We start from the raw sequence: 12,802 nt of genomic DNA, 5'->3' as shown, positions 1-12,802 counted from the left end.
TAACGTAAATATATCAAGACCTAATTTTTGATTAGTGATATGCATTGCTAAGAACTTCATTTGGATAACTTCAAAATCTTTTTTCGCACCGTCAGATTACAGATTTTCAAATAACTGTTTCTCGACCGAATATTGTCCTATCCTAAAAACAATACAACAATGGAAAGCTCATTTATTTAGCTTTCAGACGATGTATTAATCTCAATTTTAAAAAAAAATTGACCCTGGTTTTGGTTTTGTGATTGGTTTGACTGGTTTTATGGTCAAAAGGCAATGCAAGTAATTATAAAATTATATATAAATAAGGCTCAAGTAGGTCAAAAAGTACTTTGAAGTTCAGCTAACTGCAATTGATCTAAATTATATTAAACCTATAATACATTTTCATTAAATTGCAGTTAACATGCAATTATGTGTTCAAAACACCTACATTTAGTTCACACTTAAGTATATTCTTTTGAAGTGTATTATCTCTGTAATAAGTACTCTGTCCATAGGAGAACAGACAATGTCCAAACTAGCAAGATGGGACAGCCAGGCTTTTATTAAAGCATCTGCGTCAATGGGGCTTTGAGGTTCAGTTTTTGAATGCATAATGCCTTGGCTGGCTGTGTCTACCACTCCATCCGTCTGTACACTAGCTGGAAATTTACAAGTCTGCGCAATAAACACAGTCATTCAGAAATGCATCTATTTATATAACTGACAGCTTTGCACCAGCTGAATCTATCTGTCTGGCGGAAATAAAATCTTTTGAAAGTCAATCATGTGCATCATCCTGAATAACTTGCTAGCTCAGGAGAAAAAAGGCAGAATAACATCTTTCAGGGAAACTGGCAAGCCTGAATAATTTGTTAGCATCATTAGTCCATTGATTTTCATTGCCATGGTAAAGACTGAATGGATCATCAGCGTTCATCTATGGATGTCATCATGATGTGACAGAACATGCGGCTCAGCCCTGAGTGAGTGACCACAACAAAAACAATGTCTAATCTGTACATATGTAGAAACTAAAACAGTATTTGACTGCAATGTATTAAAGAAACACTCACAAGGTTATTGTAAGTAAAAATGTTAAAGGATAGAAGCAAAGCAAAACATATGGAGCTGTAATTACAACTGTGTACAAAAACCATTGCAAGTGCTCGCTGTTTTACCGCCTCTAGTGTTCATTTCTGTTGGAAACTGCAGTGATATGTACTTATTAGTCATACTTTGCGTCTTGCGAAAAAAGTTCCCACAGGTACGTTTTCGTCATGAGATCAGGTAGGAAAAAAATCCCTATTTAAAACTTTATAAACTGTTCCAGCGGATGATGTAGGCTGGATGGTGTAAGCCCTGGTGAGAATATGCTAGTTCTGCTAGAATTAAGTTTTGTTTACAGCAAAGGAAAACCAGTCTCCTCTTGGCTCATCGAAATCCTCCAACATTTTTCTTTACAAATCCTCCTTTTGTACTTCTAACAGGCATACGACAGCGGAAGCTAGATATTACATGTTATAAAGTTTTAAATATGGCTATTTTTCTTTAAGAAACACATCACTTTGCTTCAGAAGGTCTTTATTAAACCCCCCTTAAGCCATGTGGAGTACTTTTTATGATGGATGCACATTATCAACAGCTATTCACTGTCATTATGAAGCTTGGAAGAGCCAGGACATTTTTTAATATAACTCCAATTGTAATCATCTGAAAGAAGAAAGTCTTATACACCTAAGATGGCTTGAGAGTGAGAAAATCATAGAGTATATTTCATTTTTGGGTGAACTATCCCTTTAAGTAAAAATCACTGAATCACATTCCAATTAGGCCTCACCAGATCTTTTGTCAAACTCAGTTGCAATTATTATGTAATATCATACAATGTAAAATTACATAATAAAAACAATAAATAGCATAACTATTAAAGGGTTCGTTTTCTCCAAAAATGAAAATTAGCCCATTACTGATTCACCCACAAGACATCCGAGGACTTTCTGCTTTCAGACAAATTCAGTTGAAGTTATATTAAAAATTGTTCTGGCTCTCCTAAGCTTTATTTTGGCAATGGGTGGGAGTTTCTCTTCATCAGTCCAAAACAAGTCCAATAAAGTGCATCCATCCATAATAAAAAGTGTCTCACACGGCTCCGTGGGGTGAATAAAGGTCTCCTGTAGAAAAAATATCTATATTTAAAACGTAATAATGACTTTAATCTAGGACATCGCCGGCATTGTGTATGTGCCGTTCAGAAGTGACGAACGCAGACACACAGCAGAGAGACCGAAACATTGGGCATGAATTGGAAGTACAAAACAAGGATTTGTAAAAAAAAAAAAAAAAAAAATGGTCTGAGGATTTCGATGTAAGTCAAGAGGAGACTAAAGTAAGGAAACTTTGCTTCCTTTGCTCCTGTAAACAAACATTGGTTTACACAAGACTCACAGGTGCATGTGCAATGTTGATTTACTACAGGAGACCTTTATTCACCCCCTGCCTTTTATTATAAATGGATGCACTTTATTGGACTAGTTGTGGACTGATGAAGAGAAACACCCACAAATTGCCATAATAAAGCTTGGGAGAGCCAGAACAATTTTTAATATAACTCAGTCTGGATTCCTCTGAGAAAAGAAAGTCATACACACCTAGGATGCCTGGAGTGTGGGTAAATAATGGGCTAATTTTCATTTAACCCTTTAATAATATGTAAAAAAAAAAAATCATATATAAAAAATGTAAAATAAATTTAAATAAATAAATAATTAATAAATCAGACACTTGAAATTCAAAAGAAGGAAAAAAGTGGTATTTTCTTTCATCATTCCAGTCTAGGGCTGGGCGATTAATCGAAAAGTAATCGAAATCGACATTCAGAACCTATAATCGATCAAATTTTTCCAGGTCGATTATTTCGATTACTTTCCCTTTAATAACAGGGAGGCGCCGGAGTTCACACGGGGGGCGCGGGAGCTGATATGAGAGACCTGCGCGTGAGAGATTTTTCAGTCTGCACGGAAATATGTTATCTCGTCCCTCTCCCGCCTGCAAAAGCCTGCATTGAAGTTACCTATACAGATTTTTTGAGTACATCGATCTTATTCTTAACAGAAAAGCAAGCATGGGCTGCTGCGTGCATGCATGGCAGAATGCGAGCAAACAACACTCCCTGCCTATCTCAGTTCATCGCGATCTCATACAACTCTTATAACACAATGAATATATGCACAATGAATATTTAACAGTGTCTACACTTCGTGTGTTTCAATGAGTGGATTCGTGCGCACGCAATATTAAGCAGTGCACAAGAACTTTTGAGCGGTGAGTGGATTCTAACTTAAGCCTTGCATTCCAGAAACTTCCTATTCTTACACCTGTTAATCATTTTTAAGTTATATTAGTTGTTCATGTTGCTTTTGTGTAATAGATGAATGACAATTTGTATGTTTTTAGATATTTTATGTTTATATATTTCTATTTTCCGGTAGTCCCTCCGATCATTTTATTCTCCCGCATCCCGCACACACACGAGTTTCTACCCACTCGCGCATCAAGTTTTGTCCCGCGCCGCACTCACTAATAATTTCATATAAAAATGTTTTTAAATCATATGCTTACAATGCCAATATAAGGCAATTTAAAAAAAAAAAACAATTAAACAAGTGTAATTGACAGTATTCTGACGATCCGGCGTTTCAATCTACAAATCACCAATGTTTACCATGGTTTTACTGTAGTAATACTGACAGTAACCATGGCACAGCAGAAAAGTACTGCTTATTTTCATTGAAACATTGAAAATAATTTATTTTGTTTCCAAAAGTGCAAGTTATTTATTTTCACTAATTTAAGAAAAATGTGACTGTTCGTTTTAAGCAATGTGTGCTTTAATTTCAGTTGTTCAACACTGATGTTCAATAAATAATCATAGATAGTAGATGGTGTGTGTTTCCTTCAATTATTTTAAAATCAAGTAATGCACCCTTCATTCAAAAATCTCTCACTTGTAATATGTGCGCATATTTACTGTACAAAACTTATCAGTGAACTATGAGGGCAAAAAAATAAATATTATATAAATATAATTAAATACAATTTTATTAATAAATAAAATAATCGTTCATTAATCGTAATCGAGTTAAAATGTTCAATTAATCGAGATTTTGATTTTAGGCCAAATCGCCCAGCCCTATTCCAGTCTTTCACCATACCAGCTGTTTTTTGAAAGTGTAAAAATGTTCAGAATGTTCTAGTTCCCATGATTTTGGACTCCCAGCGTGAGTGGGGGGGGGGGGGGGGGGGCAGAACTGATTTCCTGCCCAGTGAGGCAGCACTACTGAATCATTCCCTGGAGAGATGACCTCACTTTGCTGCAAGCTTACCTCCTGTTCACACACCATTGATCCCCCACACAAAACATCACCTCACATGCAGCTCCTGCCAACATCCCTGACCAGAACTGGACAGACGTCTACGGCCATGGCTTTACAGCCCGACTCACACGGGTCAGTGGACAGTGCCTGCTGTGGTTATAAAACACCTTTTGAAAGTGTGTTCCTCAAAGCCGTCATCGGCAGAATGCATGGCTTTTGTGCTAGGAAAGGTTTATAGCTTGAGCATATTTCACTAAAACCTGGCGTCCGTTGTTTAATCATAAACCCAGAGCTTAGAAATGATAAACTGTCTCCCATAACAACATTCACAGGATATGTGGATATATAACTATGATTTAAAACTCTGGTTCTCAATCAACTCTAACAATAAATCCCAACACATGCCAACGAAGATAGCAATTAAAATGTTACGCAAAACCAAAACCAAAAAAGTGTTCTCAGGTTACTTAGGTTTAGGTCATTGCAATAAAAGAGTAAACACATTCATCTTCCACGGAGGTCCAATTTAATAAACCTGAATTTCAATCAAAGGCATGGAATTCCCACAAAGGATTAATCAGATAAAGAATTCCAAAGGAACGGGAGGATGGGCGAAGAATTCGCACGACACTCTGAGGGGTGGGGCAGAATGACTCCATTCTCTAGATATGTTAAGCTCCCTAAAATATTCAGTCAGTCCCTATCGGGAAGATTTATAGGTTTTGTGCTGTTTGATAGTCAGGAAAATTACTGGGTTGAATGTCTTTTCCCCCTGTCAACAATAATGGTTTTTGCATGCTGTGCTCAAGTCAAGAACAAATCCCATTGCTAAAGACCTGAGAAACTCAAAACTCCAAAACAACCAGATGCGATTAAAATCGGCAAGTGCAAATACATTAACAAACTGCAGTTCCTTTTAATTTGCTTCCAAGTTACTTTGTACTTTAAAGAACCTACTCACAACATATAGCCAATAGTTAAATATATGCCTAATTTATGAACCGGTTTTATATTTGCTTAAATGATTTCCTAGGAGACAGTCTTTGCATATGAACCTCATGCCACACTTTCCACCTGTCTCAAGATCGCATTTAATATAACAGACCACCAACATCCATTCTAACTGACCGGCTGCTACTGTGACACTCTATCTGAGGGCCAAAACAAACATGAGACGGCAGCAGAGAAAAGTACTTCATTTTGTGTTGGCCACTTAAGAAAAGACAAACATACGATCATTTATCTCAAAAATACCCCATTCCTAACAGCAAGGCTGTTGTAAGCACTTAATAATCAAAGGATGCAGGCAGCCTTTATAAAGTGGGGTTTCCAGCTCACTCAAGATCTGGAAATGAATCATTCTGTGGCTCATTTGTCCGCTTCTTCTCACAGACAGTCTACATCTGTTCTGGCAGATGAGAAAACCCTCTGTGGGCCTTCTATAGCCAGACTATTAAATAATGATTGCAACAGAGCCACTGACACAAACTAAGATAGCAACAAAGCCAAAAGGAACAGTCTGAGAAACACAAAAGCATTTCAGGGTTGCTGTGGATATTGTGAGTCTGGGGTTTCTAGATGACCGGAAATGCTTAAAGTTACAGTAACTCATTTGTGTTGAGCAATGAATGAGCCAGCACACTGTCTGGTGCGGGCCTGAGACAAAAAAATTGGCATAAATGTCTTGTTCATCACTTTCCCAGCAGCAGACACATGAATCAGGAAATTTATCTTCTAAATCAACATGCACTGGTACATTCCTATTGCAGATGACAATGAGCTGAGAACATAATTAGGGGAAATTCCTTATGTATGAACCAAACCTGAATAAAATGGGTGGAAGTGTATTGCGTGGACCATTAACAATAATTATTAGTCCTCAAAGAAAAAAGGAGCAACTGTAAAGAGATTCTACTGAAGTTTTAGGGCAGATCCCACCAGCTCCTATTGACTGGGAGGGGTTTGCACAGATCCCCGTTTGGAGGAGAGAAAAAGCTAATGGTTTCTGTCAGATAAAATGTCACCCCTGCTTTCTCAGGTTTCATATCCAAACTGGACACTTTGTAATGGGATACTGGAGAACAAACAGGGGTTACTGATAGAGTCTTACTGTTAAGACACTGAAAAAAAACAAGCCCCAGGGACAGTCGCATAAAATAGAAAGGAAACACACACTCTTGTTTACTACGAACACACAGGGGGCAAAGTTTTTGTTTAAAGTATTTAATAACCCAGCTAACAAAAATATGTCCTAAGAATGTCTTGCTAATATTCCCATTAGAATATGAAATTGTTATTTCAATGTTTTCTGAATGTTAAAAATGCACTGCAAAAAAAGGCTCATCTTACTTAGTATTTTTATCTTGTTTCTAGTCAATATATCTGAAAATTCTTAAATTAAGATGCATTTACTAGATAAGCAAAATGACATAAGATATTTAATCTTGTTTTAAGCTAAATGCACTTAATTTCATTTTCCCTCTGGAAACAACTCAAATTATCTGCCAGTGGGGTAAGTAAAGTATTCTTAAAACAAGAGTATTTTACTTACCCCACTGGCAGATAATTTTACTTATTTTAAGCTAACTGTACTTAATTTAGTTTTTGTCCCCCTGAAAACAACATATCTGATGTCATTTTGCTTATCTAGCATCTTATTTTAAGAATTTTCAGATATTTTGACTAGAATCAAGACAAAAATTCTAAGTAAGATAAGCCTTTTTTGCATTGTGTCCAACGTTTTACGTTTTTCTTGGTTATGCAAACATTATAGAAAACATTAAGGGAATGTTCCATTTTATCACTTTACGAATGTTACTTTTAAAAGTTCTCACAATGTTCTGAAATGAGTTAGAAGCAACTTTTGCAATATAGCAAATGAACATCCAACAAAAATGTGTTCGAAAAAGATTCCATAAACAATGTATAAATAGCATTTTGTGCCAACAGTTTTGATAATGTTATTAAAGACCAGATAACTTAGAACAAATGTTAGGGATGTAACGGTATTATCAATATCATTGTATCGCGATAGCAAAACTGTCTTGATATCATGATGGTCACATGAAGATATGAAGCAATAGGTCTTTCGGACAAAAAGTGTAGTACTTAAAATATATTTACACTTCTTATTCTAACATAAAAGGTCTTTAAAGTTGTGTTTTGGGCCATTATGCTTTGGCACAGTATTTGTCAAATGAACTAAAACCAAAAGCACAATATGGCTTAATTCCTTCATTAAGTCTGTTTTCACTGGGCGTTTCAAAGCGAAACACACACTTACTTCAGGCGATCAGCTCATCGTCTGGCGTTTTCCACACCTCAGAACGGCTCAGTTCACAGTGAATGCAGTGAACTCTTTAACACAGTTTAGTTTCCACGGCAGACGATTACAGCACTTTACTAGATTTGAAGTGAGACGCGTTTTTGTAAGCCTGTTTTCACTGTAGCTGGAGTTTTTCATCACAATTTTACAGTGCAACTGTTTTATAATATATGGCTATTACTGTCATAAGAATAACACTAATATAAAATTGTTGCTATTATTATATTGTAATTAGTTTGGCTTTCTAAAACACCAGTGTGAATGTAATTTAGACTGAGATAGTTAACCACAAATAAAAAGAGGGGTGAGTCCCCTTGAAAGTTCAGGTACAAGTCAATTTACTGACTTTTTTCTGACTTAGATTTTCTCAGTTAAGAACATGGGTTGGAGCTCTTAATTTTGAACTCTCAAAGCACATTAGATACAATAATTAAACTTTAAAATGTACAAAATTGTAATTTTTTCCCAAGTCTTCATTTGTTGCTGTTTTTGTTTTTCATATCGTGAACTTCATATCGAGATATTATCGTATCGTGAGATTTTATTATCGTGTGATATCGTTTTTGAGAATGTAAATAAAAAATATCTTAATAATGATAATATTATAACAACATTTATTCAAAGCTGTTTCTTAGCTGTTTTGCTTGTTTTATTATCATCATCATTATTATTATTATTATTATTAGATCAGTGACTCTAATATAAAAATCTAAATAATTTAAGCAATAGATTAAACGTTACTTTGACATTTTGGTAAATAGCCATTATTCAATATTTTAGTCTGGTCAAACAAATTATTGCTCTATATCCATTAGCATAGCACAGTATTACAGTTATTTTTCTTAATGTAAAACCATTGTAAAGCAATATGGCATCTCCAATTAATGTAAAAAGCTTTCATTTTGTTCCAGACAGTGGATGACCGCAGATGACAGTGGTAACTAATATCAAGTTACCAGAGTTTAACTATAATATTGTTTCATGATTACCAAGAAAATTGACAAACACTTGCAATATAAGAGCAGATAAACTTACTTTCTCCTGTACTCGTCTCTCTCGCGTTTGACTTTGGCCAAAACATTGTACAAGGCCCTGAGTTCAGGTGTGATGGTGTCAATCTGAACCCCGACACCGTCAGGATGAGTCCAGGACACTCCAGGCCCCTGATGAGTCTCAAACCGTCCTCCGTATCGGGCGGTGTGGGAGAAACTCCAGATTTTACCGGGGAGTCTTGATTGACACAGTGTGTTTGAATAAGGCAGCTCGAGGTTTGTCTGGACCGCTTGCTCCCGGGAAAACAGCAGTCGGTAGCGGGACCGCTCCTGGGCGTGCTGTAGCTGGATTTCCAATAACTTATTTCTGCGCTCCAACTCGTGGACTTTGGAAAGGAAGCAGCGGAAGCGGAGGTTGAGTGTTTTTAACGCATGAATGTTGGAGCCCAAATCGTTTCTCAACGCGCTGGTTGCCATGGCGCCGGACCCGATCCCAACCGCACAGGCTTCATTCATACCGATGGGTGCCGCCACGGATTCATTGAACAACATCGGGTTGAGAACCGGGTCCGGAAAACGACGAGGTAAATCCATCTTTATTCGTGAGCGGCGTTTCTACGCATCAAACTGCAGATGCTGTAAAGCAGCATACGTCACCTCCATGCTCTCGGACGCAAGGTGCACTCCCTTTATCTAATGTCACACAAATAATAGGCCATAGTCGCAATTCTAGCGGTCGGATAAAGCGCACTGACCGGTACACATTTCAGCTGCCCTCCTACCATCCGCTGGTGATGAAACGGGCTGGTTATTGGTCTCAACTTGCCGTAGAGACTCAGGTTTCAGCCCAGTCTGAGAACACCATCCGAAGGAAACGGGAGGAGAGGAAGACATGTCGCATTGGCTACTGTGTCTGTAAGACACGCCCATCTAATTAACATATTACATGACGGGCGTGGGCTTTAGCGCTGTAGGCCATAGCATTTAACGCTGTGGCTTTAAAAGTATTTACATATTAAATATTTGGCTTTGAACTTTGTTTGTTTATGATCTTGATAAATACGACATGGGGTCATCGTTAGTACGTACTTATTTGAACTTTGTAACTTTAAAGTTGTCCAAATGAAGTTCTCAGTAATGCATATTACTAATCAAAAATTACGTTTTGATATGTTTATGGTAGAAAATTGACAAAATGTCTTCATGGAACATAATCTTTACTTAATATGATTTTTGGCATAAAAGAAAAATTGGTTATTTTGACCCATACAATGTATTTTTGGCTATTGCTACAATATACCCATGCTACTTAAGACTTACTTACTTTTGTGGTCCAGGGTAACAAATGTTTCTATAAAAGGGTGCAGCAAATTTAGAAATAAGTTTAAATATGCTAGAAATGCTATGAGACTTTTTGTTTGATAACATTTATAATTAATATTCAGGGAATCTATTAGTTATAGATGTGTTTGTGCTGTTCTTTTCCCACCAAAATGAAGTCACTTCCCAGAGAAAGGCTTTTGTCAGTTTAAGGGTTATTACTAAAAGCCTAATATTTGTCATACGGTGACTTGACAACCAGTTTAGCCTAATTAAAACAATAGAAAACAAGTTAAGTCTTGATTCTAGAAAGGAAACCATGAGGAAATTTTTTTCTGAAATCTTTATAAATTGTCAGATACGTAGAACATGGTTCTAATGACTCGTCCACTCAAAAAAAGTAGTAAAATTAATTAAAATTCACTCATACCTTCTATTAATTATGATAATGTGGAATAATTGAACTAAAATGATTTCCCTTTAAAAAACTGTGGCCTTCCTTTACTGTTTCATAATATCTTAGATGCAGTGTTTTTTTTGCACTTTTTTCTTAAAAAAAAGTGAATGTAGTTAAAGAGGTAATGAAATTACAAAATTACAAGGTTAATAGAAATATATACACTGCCATTCAAAAGTTTGGGATCAGAAAGATTTTTGATTTTTTAAGAAGTTTAAGCTCATGAAGGCTGCATTTAATTGATGAAAAATTCAGAAAATAATATTTCAGTGTAAAATAAATGTTTTCTGTGTGAATATATTTTAAAATGTAATTTATTCCTGTGATGCAAAGCTAAATTTTAAACATTATTCTAGTCTTCAGTGTCACATGATCCTTCAGAAATCATTCTAATATGCTGATTATCAATGTTAAAATGTTTAAGCTGTGCTGCTTAATATTTAGCTGGGACCTGTAATACTTTTTTCAGGATTTTTTAATAAACAAAAAGTTAAAAAGAACAGCATTTATTCAAAACAGAACTACTTGTAACATTACAAACTTGCATTTAAAAGTCTGTGGTTAGTACATTTTTTTCTTGCTTTTTTTAAAAAGAAATTAATACTTTTATTCACCAAGGACGTGTTAAATTGATAAAAAGTGACTGACAGCAGACTTATATTGTTAGAAAGATTTCTATTTTGAATAAATGCTGTTCTTTTTGACTTTTTATGCATCAAAGAATCCTGAAAAAGAATCACAGACTCCAAAAAATATTTAGCAGCCCAACATTGATAATAAAAGTAACAAATCAGCATTATTATTAGAATGATTTCTGAAGGATCATGTGACACTGAAGACTGGAGTAATGATGCAGAAAATTCAGCTTCGCATCACAGGAATAAATTGTTTAAAATATATATTAAAATAGAAAACCATTATTTTAAACTGTAATAATATTTCACAATATTGCTGTTTTTTTTGTATTTTTGCTTCAGTATATCTTATAAACAAACTACATAAGACATACTAGAACATAAACTGAAATAAACTTAAAATCTAAAAATATTAATGGTATATAAATACTAAGTAACACTGTTTAGATGACACAGTGAGTCAAGATATGGTATTCTTACACCTTTATTAAGTTGAGCTAATTCAAAAAGCAGACATTCAGCAACAGTTGAACATTGTAGCAGCGGGAATAGGCGAATAAACACTAACTGGGTTTTTCTTGTTTTCTTTTTTTAAAACAAACTTCACACCATGCATTCAGCTCAATAACACCCAGCAGGTGTGTGTTTATATCGTAAGAATAAACTTAAAATCACCGAGACTCTTCTCTCAGTGGCACCTTGCTTACCAGAGGCACAACTTGCTCTGGGGAAAATCTTTAATCTGCGGAATATTATTACGGTGTGAATTACGGTCACATGGAAGACAAAACGAAAAAATAAATTTAGTATCGTAATTTTGATCAAAACACAAAAACCCAACCAGAAAAACAGTGGAAAAAGGCTCCCAAAATAAATATGCAGGCCCTTTTTATTCTTTATCTTTGTTTCATTGTGGATGCAGGTAAAACCCTTTACAAATCAGAAGGTATTTCCATCTCTTGGGAAAAACACATTAAACAAGCTTTCATCTCACACTTTAACCATTTACACAGCGTCACACATTTGCATCGCATCACAGAACCACTGTCAGGCCTTGCCTTTCTCACAAACTGCAAACAATTCATAGAACACCACTGCAAAAAAAAAAAAAAAAAAAAAAAAAAATCCAGAAACATAGAACAAGACGACAAGAGATTAGTTCTTGGATGAATCTGTAACTCTTAGCCAATTTGAGTCCAAACAAACATCATAAACAAAAATCAAAAAAGGGAAAAATAAAAGCTATCAAGGTCGTTTACCAAATAATTCCCAACCAGATTACCTGCAACACGTCGGATCAAAACGGCATGGTGTGTTTTTGTGTGTATTAGGTGTTACAAAACCATTGTAGAATAAATGCGCATTAATTCGTCAGGCTACACGTCACTTTCTTGTTTAGGAGAGAGTTATAACTGAATGAACCCACGCGGAGATCAGGAGCAGAGGTGGAGGTGAATGAGTGTGTATGCGAGCTGATAGAAGTTTTGGGAGCCTGGGCCCCGATTGAAAGGTGTCCTTATGGAGTTGCCAATAGCTGTGTCCGGGAAGCGGACAGACTCCGTGTTTAAGGAACACCTGCACTGGACAGAGCGGTCACCAGTCCATAAGTGAGGTGCATAAATGTGTGCCATCAGGGCACAGAGTTCAACAGGTCCTGCAGGAAGGCGTCAGGGTCTGGAATTTCCGACAGAAGACCTGGAAAGAAAGTCAGAACAAGA

The 12,802-nt window shown here is 36.0% G+C and overlaps 2 protein-coding genes across 3 annotated transcripts in view; both read right to left on the bottom strand.

The window, feature by feature from the left end:
* The window catches only part of iffo2a (intermediate filament family orphan 2a), a 37,611-nt gene extending 28,093 nt beyond the window's left edge, over positions 1-9,518 (bottom strand). For both annotated transcript variants that reach the window (XM_073823056.1, XM_073823057.1), the window contains exon 1: positions 8,716-9,518. In XM_073823056.1, coding sequence (XP_073679157.1) covers positions 8,716-9,266 — 551 coding nt within the window. In that variant the 5' untranslated portion in view covers positions 9,267-9,518. The remainder of the gene's footprint in view (positions 1-8,715) is intronic.
* Positions 9,519-11,552: 2,034 nt separating this feature from the next.
* The window catches only part of ubr4 (ubiquitin protein ligase E3 component n-recognin 4), a 72,873-nt gene continuing 71,623 nt past the window's right edge, over positions 11,553-12,802 (bottom strand). The window contains exon 106 of the mRNA XM_073822608.1: positions 11,553-12,779. Within this exon, the coding sequence (XP_073678709.1) occupies positions 12,715-12,779 (65 nt within the window). The 3' untranslated portion in view covers positions 11,553-12,714. The remainder of the gene's footprint in view (positions 12,780-12,802) is intronic.

This window comes from Garra rufa, chromosome 18 (genome assembly GCF_049309525.1).
Source record: "Garra rufa chromosome 18, GarRuf1.0, whole genome shotgun sequence".
NCBI classification, from domain to species: domain Eukaryota; kingdom Metazoa; phylum Chordata; class Actinopteri; order Cypriniformes; family Cyprinidae; genus Garra; species Garra rufa.
The sequence above is the reverse complement of the archived record's forward strand: the minus strand, read 5'-3'. Positions and strand labels throughout refer to the sequence as shown.